The sequence below is a fragment of the Chenopodium album genome, chromosome 15 (assembly GCF_948465745.1).
Source record: "Chenopodium album chromosome 15, dcCheAlbu1.1, whole genome shotgun sequence".
Taxonomy (NCBI): Eukaryota; Viridiplantae; Streptophyta; class Magnoliopsida; order Caryophyllales; family Amaranthaceae; genus Chenopodium; species Chenopodium album.
This window is the reverse complement of record NC_137848.1, coordinates 12411660-12423877: the sequence shown is the minus strand read 5'-3', so window position 1 is coordinate 12423877 and position 12218 is coordinate 12411660. Positions and strand designations below refer to the sequence as shown.

The following is a 12218-nucleotide window of genomic DNA, read 5'->3' as shown; positions in this document are numbered from 1 at the left end:
TATAAGGGGCATGAAAGTCTTTTAATACTATAGCTTGAGTAATTTCATTGTGGCAAATAGCAATTCACTTACGTATAATGTTAGTTGAAATCGCATGGATTATTATTAGTCTTTTAATACTTATTATTTTATTAATGTTTATTTTTTTGAAAATAAAAAATAAAAATAAACCGTGCATTGCACGGATTTAAGACTAGTTATCCCACTATAATACAATACAGATTACAGAGTAACCATGTTATCACCTTCACTTCCAACGAACAGGCGGGACAACAACCACAGTACAGACTCACACACAAGAATTCATCTTCTTCAACACTAACAGAAGAGAGAGAATTTCATAGCTCAGCAATGGCGGTTTCTTCATCATCATCATCCTTATACACCGCCTTTGCTTCTCCTCAACCTGAATTCATGTCTCTACTCTCACAATGCTTCCGTTCATTTCATCCATGGCGTCCTCACCTCGCAGCTAATCCGAAACTTCCCGCCATTTTTACGCCTAAACCAAGGTCTGAACTTCTATTACTTCCTTAACTCAATTCATTCTTAATCATATTGTTGATTATCATTTTATCATACTCAATTTCATCTATTATTTGTAATTATGAGTTTTCAATTGAATTTGAATTTTAGATAATAATTGTGAATTCAACTGTATGATTTTATTAATTGAATATTATCGAAATTTGTAATATGAATTTGAAACGCAATTATGTAGACTATATGTTTAATCATTTCGACTATGTGCAGTATTTGTGTATCTTTATCTATCAAAGAGATAAACCTGGAATTTCGGGCTAAGGAATTGTTGGATTTTGTAGAAGTATGACGGTTAAGGTTAATGCTGGTTACAAGAAGAGGCCGATGGATACGCCGGGAGCCTACGAGTTGATTGATGAGGAGAGTGGTCAGAAAGTGATTCTTTGGGGTGGAGTTGATGATGTTGAACCTTCAATTCCTAGTAAGAGAGTACTTTCTTGGACTCCTAGTAAGGATCAGAAGAAATCTTCGAGTGCTCGGGAAGATATTGAAGGTACATCCTTTTCAGCTTATAGGTTTTGTGTAATGGACTTTTGTTATGATAACTTGATAACCTCTTTGATTATGAATTATGTAACTTAGTTATGTTGCCAGCTTGCCAGTTCTCGGTATAATGCATATTATATTATTGTGTGCAATTTTTTTGAAGATGATGCTTGTTATAATGTTTACAACTTTCGTTGTTGCCTTGTTGGTATTTGTAGAGTTGTTGCCTTGTTGGTATTTATAGAAGAAAACAATCTTCTTGGTGGAGGTGGAGGTGGAGGTGTGACTTAAATGGTTGTTGTCAACGGATGAACTTAGGAAAAAAAGGAAAGGGGTGGTGGAAGTGTGACTTTTATGGTTTTTGTTAACAGATGAACTTAGAGGAAAAGGAAAGAGGTGGTGGAGGTGTGATTTGTATGGTTGTTGTTAACGAATGAACTAAGGGATTTATTTTCTTGGTTGGAGGGAGTTAGGAAGGATATGAAATATATGGATTTGCATGAGAATGAGGCATTTGATTGTAAGGGATGGAGGAGGAGGATTTTTGTGGATGACTATACGGAATAATCACTTTTGGTTCATGTAGCCGACCCCACTTATGAGATTAAGGTTTTGATTGATTGATTTGGAACAAAAAAGAAATATAATGAACAATTAACTTTAGAGCTCCTTCCTTTCTATTATGTTCCACTCACTTTTTAAGAAGCCACTCACTTCCATATGTTATGCTGGGTTATGCAAAGATCATCCTTTTTATCCATTAATTTGATCATTGAAAAAGGGTTTGATATGAGTTCTAATAGATGAAAGTTCTGTTTTTTTTTTTTTTTTTTTTCCCCTTATTTTGTAAAGAAAATTCTGTATCCTTGATTTTACATTTTTTATTTTAACAATTTTATTTTTCTATTTTTACTTTTCTATGTATCCTTCATAGGCAGTGAACCTTCGTCCGCTGTTCAGAAAAATGTTATGTCATCTCCAACTACTCTAAGATTGTCTAAGGGTATTGGAAGGTTGAAAGCTGTCAAAATCAAAAGCATCGTAAGAAGGACTTCAAGGGAAAAGGAGAAAACTAACGATTATAGATATGAAGAACCAGATATGGATGAACTAGATGATGATGATGATCCAATTGTATCGTCGGATCCTCAAGGTGTCTGGATCAGAAAGAAAAATATTTCTGCTAAGAGTGGCATTGAGCAGCTCATGGAAAATAAATTGTCAAGGAAACCTTTTGAGCCAAAGGATAACTTGACTGATGCTGGCTCATATGTTTCTGCTACTCAATCAAGAGGATGGAATGATAGAAAACCAAGACGTGATTATAGGGGTGAATCAAGAGACTTGAAACCTACACGTAAATATAATGCTGGGAGTGATTTTTTCAGTCGAAAGTCATTTAGAGAATCGGGTTGTGGTGATGAAATGGTTGAGGCTCTGAGGGTACAGGATTTTGTTCGCCCTTCAAACATTCAGGTACACCAATTTATTGCTTGTAAAAGTGCATTTGGAGTTTTCAAGCTACTCTCTTGTCCAATTTACTGCATTCATGCACCTATTGTGTATCATCTAGTCTTGTGTTTGTCTTTTCTTGCTCTTGCGAACAGTAGAATTTGGTCAGTTGTGTCATTTAATTTATTGGCTCAAAGTGATTACTTTTCAAAAATTAATGAGTTTAAGCCTATTTTACTTTTCTATAAGTTTATAAAGTAATTTTTAAACATATTATAACCCTATCTATCATAATATGAGTGGGTACCATAATTGATGAGAAAAATATCACTTAAAATATCATGTTTTATAAACTACATAATTAATTACTCCAATTTAAATAAAATTACTTAAAATATATTTTTGGCCAATTTAAATAAAAGACAGGATGTTACAGGTAAAAGATAGTTCTAACGTGGTGAGTCACTGTTACATAATGGAATACGTGGTGAAAAGGACGTGATTTTTGTCATGGATCCTGCAGAATGGAAAAATCCAAAATATATTACTGAACAACTGGAATGGCTGACTTTTAATTCCATCCAAAATCTGACATCCATTTTGCACCATACTGTCATGGTATTCCTACCAAACCCCTTATTTGCTCAATTAACTGCATCATATTGTGTGGAGTAATTCAGAGGCTATTTCCTCCAAGGCTAAAAGCTTCTAATTATTTTTATGAAAGTTAATGCCAATATTAACATAAAGAAAAAATTACAGTACTTCTGATTGGTTTCCATTATGTTTTGTATTATGAGTGCTATATACACTTCATGAGGCTTACTATCACTTGAGACTGTTGAATGCAGGCAATGGCATATTCTCCTGTTGTGGAAGGGAAGAGCTGCATTATAGCTGATCAAAGTGGATCAGGGAAAACGTTGGCATACCTGGCTCCAGTTATTCAGCGTCTTAGACAAGAAGAGATTGAAGGAATTAGTAAATCAGCATCAAAAAGTCCTCGAGCTGTAATATTAGTCCCAACTGCCGAGCTAGCTTCCCAGGTGAGCTGATAATGTGCCATGATTGACATCTTCTTGCTGGTACATCATCTAGTGTTTAATATGATTCTATTTTTAATATTATACCTGTTTTGTTATTGCTCAATATGCTCATTCATAACATAAATTTTCTTCGAAGGCATTTCTTATGTTTCTTCTTAAGCTTCACATATTGACATGCCCTTTTCTCTTGAATATCCTTGTTTTACCCGTAATATACTTGAGAAACACATCATTTTCTTTGTTGGTTTTCCTTAATTGATTAATATGTTACAAAAACATGTTATGCAAGTTATAACTAAAGATTTGAACATTATTGTCAATTGTGGATTGTATTATATGCGAGGAGCATGGAGCATATGTGCCTGAAATTAGAATAACTAGTCAGAAGTGTTCTGAAACCCTGTTCTTAGTGGGGTCCACCCTGTGATAGTGGCTATAGACTGTTTTGTTTTTAAAATTTTGTCACACTGAATCTGCACTCTGTTTCGCTCATGTTTAAATGCAGGTTCTGCTGAATTGTCGATCCATCTCAAAACATGGTGTTCCCTTCCGCTCTATGGTTGCAACAGGAGGCTTTCGACAGCGAACTCAGTTGCAGACTCTTGAACAGGATTTGGACGTGCTTATTGCCACACCGGGACGTTTCATGTACTTAATCAAAGAAGGGTTTTTACATTTGACAAACCTTAGATGGTATATATCCTCATCTGCCTCTCTCTCTCTCAAATCTTAGAAGGGTTCTTACAGTTAATCAAAGAAGGGTTTTTAGTTTTTTACAGTTAACAATAGCCTAGTATAAATTCATCAAGGTGGGAGATGGGGTGGTTCAGATGTACTTAACCTTACTACTGAATAGACAAAACTCTTAGTAGTTTCTTCCAAAGTAGTAATTATGCTCCTTATTTATATTACTTTTTTTTTGAAGGTATTTATATTACTTATTTATTACTCCATTATATATTTATGTATGTGACGGTAAAGGAAGCATTATTTTTAATATCTTTCTGCCTAATGATTATACCTGCTTACATGTGAGAGAATCTGTCACCTTGTTTACCATGTTGTCAGTAAGGAAACACTTTTGATACTAGTGAAGAAATTAGTTGTAGTTGCATAAGTAGAAAATCAGCTTGAAACATTGAAGGTTTTCTCTTTCTTCTTTTCTAGTTTGTTGTCAACTGTGAGGTCATCTCAACTTGTTGATAAAAAATACATTTTAGATTCTGAATTTCCTGGTCTGGAATTAGGCGGTTGTGCTGTAGATTATAGATATGATTATACCTGGGAAATTCAAGTCACCCAAAACTATATACTATGATTTTGACTCAAACCAAAATTATCTGGACCCAGTTGGAGCTTGTGCCAACTCAAAAATAATATTGACTAATATGATTGATTTTTCATAACAGTTAAATTTCAATAGACCCAATGTGATCCAGACTGAATTGATCTGAACTGAATCAAATGGCTCATCAGCCTAATACTACCCAAACTGAAATAACTTATATCAAACCCAATGGGAACAACCAATTTCCACCCCTAGACATGAATATTCATGATTGAGCTAGATACTAAGCACATTCTCTCACAAGATCAACAGGATATAACTCCCTCCATCCCACTAAGATTGTCTCTTATACCCTTTAATTCACCTTTTAAAGAGTTCATTTGAAAGCATGTAGTGTTTTTTTTTTGTCTTTTGTGGTTGCGCATGGATTGTTAGGGGAGGAACATATACTAGTTGGGAAATGAGGCAAACACAATGGGACATCCAATTTAGGATAACTTTGTGGGATGAAATAGTAAGAGATGAGAGCAGATGATAGGTACCAATAAGACAGTCATAAAATTTGATCTCTTGTCAGTAGTACCAGGATAAAGCATCTTACTTAATCTGTTCTGAACTTCTGATGATGATGCACTGTGTTTGAAAATTTTAAGGACAATTTTTATAGATGTTGTCTTCCAATGCAACTGTGTAAGCTGGTTTAACCTGTTTGGTTGAGTGACAAACTCTCATTACTACATATATACATCCTTGAGAACTGAGAAGAGTCTTGGGCAAAATGAATACAAGTAGATGAATTCATTGCAAGAATCAACAAAAGATGGTAGCATAACCTGTCAATTGACAAAAAGCTAGTCCTCCAACATTGGTGTTCATAATTCCTTGTTGCAGATGGGATGTTAAGGTTTGAAGATTACATAGAGATTATGAGAATAGTATCATCATAAGGTGACTATTAATAGGGATTGCTGGATTATGAATCACTTGCATGCCAATTGTTTGTACTGTCAAGGCCTTAAGATTATGGTCAGTCAGTTTTTTTAAGCAGATATTTGCGTATTTCAGAAATATCAGATCAAAAGATCATGCCAGACCAGATCATATCTTTTTATTTGAGTTTATTTATTGCAAAATTTCTTTTATTCAGTAATAATTATAAATTACAAAAGTTTCATATTTGGATAGTACACATTCACAAGAATCCAATGATATGATTAAATTTTATCTTAAGGATTAGTGTACAAATCAGGTCCAAGTTTAGTCAAATCTGGAACTCAAACTAGGTCATATTAGAAGTATTGAGACCATGGTCTTGTAAATGGAAATTCATAGTCAAGGTCTTCCATCCTACCAGTATTGTTCTACAATAAATGTCTTTGTGTAATGAGATATTTGCTTGTTTCTTATTGGGTGACATTGCAAGTTGATTGTACGATGCTTGATATGACCTTGGTTAAGGGCTTGCCTTTTTTTCTTTAATTTGCTTTCAGATCTTGTAGGCTTACTCTAATGACAGCTGAGTAGTTTCACTTTCATCTTAATTACTCTTAAATTTGTGTCACAGTGCTGTGTTGGACGAAGTGGATATACTCTATAGTGATGAAGATTTTGAACAAGCTTTGCATAGTCTAATAAACACAGCACCAGTTACTACGCAGTACCTCTTCGTGACTGCCACATTACCTGTGGAAATTTACAACAAACTAGTTGAGACCTTCCCAGATAGTGAGGTGATCATGGGTCCTGGAATGCACCGGACAAGCTCCGGCCTTGAAGAGGTGCGTATTATACTACATTTATTTTGAAACAACCTCTTTGAATCTGTTATCTGACATTACTTAAATTGTGCACAAAAATTCTTTCTGTGTGCCATGCCAGTCTAGTTTTGTAGAATCTCAATAAGTTTCCAAATCTGCTATATGGCAGACTAAATATTCAAAACATAATGAGATTTTTGGTTTTTATTCATGCTTTAAGAGTGGCACAAAGGCATTAAAACCATTGGATCATCTTTTGGTTTTTAAATGCAGAGATATTAGCTTTACCTTTACTGTAAAGTGAATTCTGTAGGCTGTAACTGTAGTGACATGTTGAAGCCCATGGCTCATACTATAGATTTAACATGTAGGAACTGAAAAAATAAAACAAATGACAATGTGGTAGACTCAAGTACTCAACCAGTCATTGTTGCTGAGCAGGTTCTTGTAGATTGTAGTGGGAATGAAGGGTCAGAAAAGACCCCAGAAACAGCATTTTCCAATAAGAAATCTGCCCTTTTGAGGCTTGCAGAGGAGATTCGAGTTTCTAGGACTATTATATTCTGTAATAAGGTAATTTGGACTACTTTCCATTCTGTGTACACTTGTGAATGATTTGATTGCTCTTACTTTCAGTCTTCGATATATGTAGATTGAGACATGTCGAAAGGTTGAGAATGCCCTGAGACGTCTTGATAGAAAGGAAAATCAGATACGAGTTTTACCATTTCATGCTGCTTTGGAACAAGAAACAAGGCTCACAAATATGAAGGAGTTCCTTAGTTCGAAAACAGAAAACCGCTCTCTGTTTCTAATTTGCACCGACAGGTTTGTCACTGATGCTTTTGAGTAATAACCAAAAATAAGCTTGGCTCTTCACTATTTATGTTTTAGTTATGTTGATCGAACTTGTCTACATCTGAAAAGTATTGGCAATTTTGATCATATATATATGATTTTGGACTTGACCTATTCAGAATATTTTACTTATCTGTGAAGATTTCAGTCCCTTTGTCACTAACATCACTACTTAGGGACGAAATGAAAATTGCATTTTACATAATCAATTGTTAGATTTGTTTTAATTTGGCCATCTCAGTTACTCACATCCTGTGTTTGGAGTTCCTAATTTTGAGTGCTGAAAAATTGTTATAGGGCTTCACGGGGAATTGATTTTCCCAGTGTGGATCACGTTGTACTGTTTGACTTCCCTCGCGATCCGAGTGAATATGTACGTCGTGTTGGCAGAACAGCTAGAGGTGCAGGAGGTATAGGCAAGGCATTTGTGTTTGTTGTTGGTAAGCAAGTTTCTCTGGCAAGGAGGATCATCGAAAGAAATTTAAAGGGTCATCCTTTACATGAAGTGCCTTCTGCTTATGAATTAGTACGGTGATAAGGCCTGGACTGACCTGCAGTCGTGATTAGTTGTAAGGGGTCAGGTTACTTGCGTAATTTTTAACCTGACTCCAACATTTTTGAGTTGTAAAATAAATTATACGAGTAGTTATCATGGCTTATCATTTAATTGTTAACGAGTTATAGTTTTTTTTTTTTTTTTGGTTGTGCATGATAAAAGTAAGACATGCTAAATTATAGTCTCAGTATGATATTTTACTGATTCATGGAAGGTATACCCTGTGCTAATGTAAATCGAATCGGGTGACTGAAGGCGCTAATGCTTGCCTAAGTTCCTTGTAAAAGATGCTGGGTAAGTTGACAACAGTGGTGCATGGCAGTGATTTAGGAGATGCGAAACAGAGGGAAATAGGAGGTAAAAGGACTCAATTCAATTAGCTAAACGAGTTAATCAAGATGTGATTTTTCCCCTAAGTTTATTACCCCTAATTAAGAAATTTTTTAAATAGATTCAAATCTATTTATTTCATGTTTGTGGTTGATTTGTGCTTGACGCATTTCAAGGCTAAGTAAAAATACAACCAAAAATTTTGATAACATGTTGAGAATAGAATAATTGGAAAGCTGAAGTATATTGCAATGTATCAGTTATATAAAAATACAATGGTAACAACTAACCTAAGCTTAAATTCTAGAAATTAGGTAAATACATGGACTATCTATAATAACAAACTAAGAATGTATATCCAGTAATTACAAAGATATAGACAGAAACATTTTAGATTAATGATAATCCCCTGTATCAACGGATGCGACTCACATGAGCAAATGGCCCACGCGTCGCTTCTTTCTTAGGCGTCACTTGGTCTGGATTGCCAAAAACATTCCAGATGCGCAAGGTCTCATCCCCTGCAGAAGCTACTGCCAAGCCATCAGGGCTCTGTAACATAAATTCCAGAAAATCAGTAAAAATACAAATAATGAGGTAACTTGAGAAATGGAAGCTGCATTCTCAATAAATCAAGAAAAAGTACCTGAGACATGAAAAGTACTCTGGACGTATGCCCAGTAAGCTCTGCCATCTGCACCATTGATGGGTATTTCCACAATATTAAATTGTTATCAGGAAGCCCATGTGAGCTCAGCAGCTCGCGCTCATTATTGCTCCATAGCAAAGCCAAAACCTGGGATCCAGTGTTTACTGAGTTCAAGCATGCACCAGTATTAATGTTCCAGAATTTTATGCATTGATCGTTCATGCCTCCTCCAGAAGCCAGCATGTTACTCTGAAAGGGACACCAAGCAAGTGCTTTAACTGCAGCAGTGTGGTTTTGAATCCTGTGCAGCCACTGAGTAGCAGAATTTAAACTGGCCATTGATCGATCCCATATGTGCACAAGGTTGTCGTTGCCTCCACTGGCTAGATATCGACCTGAAGGTGACCATTTCAACCCACAAACTTCATGCCGGTGTCCTCTGTAAGTTTCGACTATATGACTCCTAACTCTCAAGTCATTGTTTATGATTCTGCTGTCTGCTGATCCAGTGGTGAGGATGTTTCTGTTCCAAGCCAGTGAACCAATACGAGCTTGGTGACCTTCTCTTAATGTTCTCAACTGCAAGAACAAAACAATAACAGTACGAAATCAAGCCAAACATAAAACCCTATAAAGCAGATGAGAAACAAGGACTACTAACAAAAACTAGAAATAAAGGAATATATGCAAGTTAGATTTATTCACCTTTCTACTGGCCGTGGAATCCCAGACCTGAATTACAGAATTGTCCAAGCCAATGGCAATATGACGACAATCAGGCGCCCAGCTCACACTAGTTACTGGGCCTTCATCATCAGAAACAGACGCAAGCTCCAATGTAGTATGTGTGGATGCATCCCACAGGTATACAGTGTTTTCAAGAGCAATTGCAAGAACATTGCTCTTACCCCAATCGAGTAAGTTCAAGTAGTAGTCATTTACCAGGCCAGGGCAATCAAGTATGCGCTCTGCAGTCTGCAACACAATCACAGTGTACATTTTAAGAATAGAACCAAGAAAATATCAAAAAAGAGAAGAACACAGTAAGAATATGGTGTTGGACCTAGGCACTAAGCAACAGGTAAGTTCACATGTGTAGGCTAAGCAAGACTAGGCACTTCAGTTAAAGATGATTGGTAACTCATACCTAACATTTACATACAAACACATTCAGGAACTCCGAAAATAAGATATAGTTTTCATTCAAAATTTCAAAAGTATGCCTCATAAGTCCATAAATAAAAAAAAAAAAAACATAATAGATATTATTAAATCATACTATGTAACATTTTTCCTCTTTTGCTTAAGAGCTTTGGACAATTGTTGCCAATACGCGCAGTCATACACGTTTATCATACATTAAGCCCTAAACAGATAATTTGACAGTAGAATTGTAGAAATTAGACTAATTCATAATTGATTAACAACTCCCAAAGAAAGTTACAAAAGTTGACAATCATAAATATAAATTTTACTCCGTATTAAACACCATCATAATATCAATCTCATCCAAGTAATTTAAAAAGAGATATAAATAAGTAAATAACACAAGGGTTCATGATTAATTTTCTTCTTTAAAACAATAAAAATAATTGATAATCAATGTCTTAATAATCAACATCACCAAAACACAACATACAAAATAAACATAATTTTTTATGACATACTCATCTACATATTCATACTCATTTCCACAGCACCAAATTATAACACATAATCAGAGAAAAGTCTATATACCAGAGGAACACGACGTATTCGCTTTCGAAGAGGCGCAGCCTCCAAGTTGGGGGTGGCATGGGGAAGTGGGGCAGGTGGCTTGTTACTGAAAGCAAGAATTCTAGGCCTGTTCATCCCAAACACCTCCTTCAAACGCTGCCGGTACGCTTCCTTCGACGGCGAAGAGGGAGATTGGTCCTTCTCCTTCCACCCTTCTGTCAGCATGTAGTGCGCATAATCGAAATCCATAGCTGACCTGTTTGGGATAAATCTATCCAAATCCAACTGGTTTTTTCAAATCATTCCCCAAAAATACAAATTATCAGTAGCCGTTAACCTAATTTCCGATAATTCAAAATCAAAAAAGAAAGAGGGATTAAATTCTTACGTTTTCTTTGATTCGATTATGGGTCAAATTGTAGCGAATGTGAATTGACATGGTGTGAAATTGATTGAATTGCAAGAATCACCAAGTTCCGACGAATTCCAACAAAACCCTGAAATTCAAAACAACAAAACACAACAAACAACAACAACAATAACAACAACAACAACAAAAATAACAACAATAACAAAATAATACAGAAAGAAGAAAAATACAGAGCAAAACAAAACAGAGTTAGTATAAAAGAAGAAGAGAAAAAGAAAGAAATAAAAAGAGCGTTACGAAATGACGACAACGAAAGGTTGACGCTTGCAGAGGAGAGAGAAATTGAGAGCGATTTCAGAAAATCAAAGCGTTGATCAATTGACGGAGATGAAGAATGAAAATGAAGGAAACCCTTACAAGTTGAATGTATTGTATAACGGTAAAATAATGTTTAAGGGCGCGCTTCTGTTTACCTGTACTTGTAAAATCAAGTCATTTTGTGGGTAACTGTAGATTTACTACTCCGTTATATTATGAGTTGTTGTTTAGCCGGCAGTCTGGCACAACATTACGGTCTTCGGAGTAATAGGGTTCGATGTTGCTGAATTTGGGTAAAAATTTTTTGTTGATTTTCAGCAGTTCAAGAACTTCGAGCAAATCAATGAAGAAATTGGGTAAAAATACACCTGGTAGTGAAGCCGATCAAAATGCTAGTATTTTTTTTAAAATTCATTTTAATTTATTTTTCTTGCTTGATATTATCGATTTTCTTATTTTAATTATGTTTGGATATTTTTTGAAATTTATTGCATTTTTAGTTTGAATTTTAAGTTTTATTCATGATTCGTGCTAATTTGTTGTTCATTGTCAATTTACCGTTAATGTGCTACAATTTTGTTGATTTTTGTAAAATATTTAGAGGTTTGGGATCAAATTGTAAGGAAATCACATTCTAGTCATCTTACGAGTTTTATAGGGTTATGTGTTGTAAATTACGCTTTGATGGAAATGCAATTGCACAACGCTAATTTAGTGTTGAGTTTGCTCTATTTTTTGGTTTCCATGGGTTTAAATTTGGCACTGTCAAAATGATAAGTCGTATTTTGTACATGTTCTTAGAGTCTACATATTTAGGTAGTTTTCGAATCTAGACTAGTTGTTCATAGC

At 35.2% G+C, this 12218-nt stretch overlaps 2 protein-coding genes across 2 annotated transcripts; one reads left to right on the top strand and one right to left on the bottom strand.

Moving 5' to 3' along the window:
* Positions 1-243: 243 nt before the first annotated feature.
* On the top strand, positions 244-8272 carry LOC145581930 (DEAD-box ATP-dependent RNA helicase 50-like). Its single transcript, XM_081638969.1, has 9 exons — positions 244-512; positions 825-1036; positions 1964-2505; positions 3333-3527; positions 4033-4220; positions 6380-6593; positions 7014-7145; positions 7225-7400; positions 7728-8272. The coding sequence occupies exons 1-9, from the start codon at positions 352-354 to the stop codon at positions 7963-7965; spliced, it is 2058 nt and encodes a 685-aa protein (XP_081495095.1). The 5' UTR covers positions 244-351; the 3' UTR covers positions 7966-8272.
* A 456-nt stretch (positions 8273-8728) lies between these two features.
* Positions 8729-11413, bottom strand: LOC145581929 (cell division cycle 20.1, cofactor of APC complex-like). Its single transcript, XM_081638968.1, has 5 exons — positions 11070-11413; positions 10703-10966; positions 9671-9940; positions 8963-9544; positions 8729-8868 (listed from the first exon to the last, which is right to left on the bottom strand). Exons 1-5 carry the CDS (start codon positions 11118-11120, stop codon positions 8731-8733), a joined length of 1305 nt encoding a protein of 434 aa, XP_081495094.1. The 5' UTR covers positions 11121-11413; the 3' UTR covers positions 8729-8730.
* Positions 11414-12218: the final 805 nt, after the last annotated feature.

Bases quoted from the DNA above. Each gene is read 5' to 3' on its own strand.
- LOC145581930 (XM_081638969.1), top strand. From the start codon at position 352: ATGGCGGTTTCTTCATCATCATCATCCTTATACACCGCCTTTGCTTCT. The intron at 6,594-7,013 runs GTGCGTATTATA...GTTGCTGAGCAG, and splicing joins CAAGCTCCGGCCTTGAAGAG to GTTCTTGTAGATTGTAGTGG. The intron at 7,401-7,727 runs GTTTGTCACTGA...AAATTGTTATAG, and splicing joins TTTCTAATTTGCACCGACAG to GGCTTCACGGGGAATTGATT.
- LOC145581929 (XM_081638968.1), bottom strand. From the start codon at position 11,120: ATGTCAATTCACATTCGCTACAATTTGACCCATAATCGAATCAAAGAA. The intron at 9,545-9,670 runs GTGAATAAATCT...TTGTTCTTGCAG, and splicing joins ATTCCACGGCCAGTAGAAAG to TTGAGAACATTAAGAGAAGG. The intron at 8,869-8,962 runs GTACTTTTTCTT...TTTATGTTACAG, and splicing joins GAGTACTTTTCATGTCTCAG to AGCCCTGATGGCTTGGCAGT.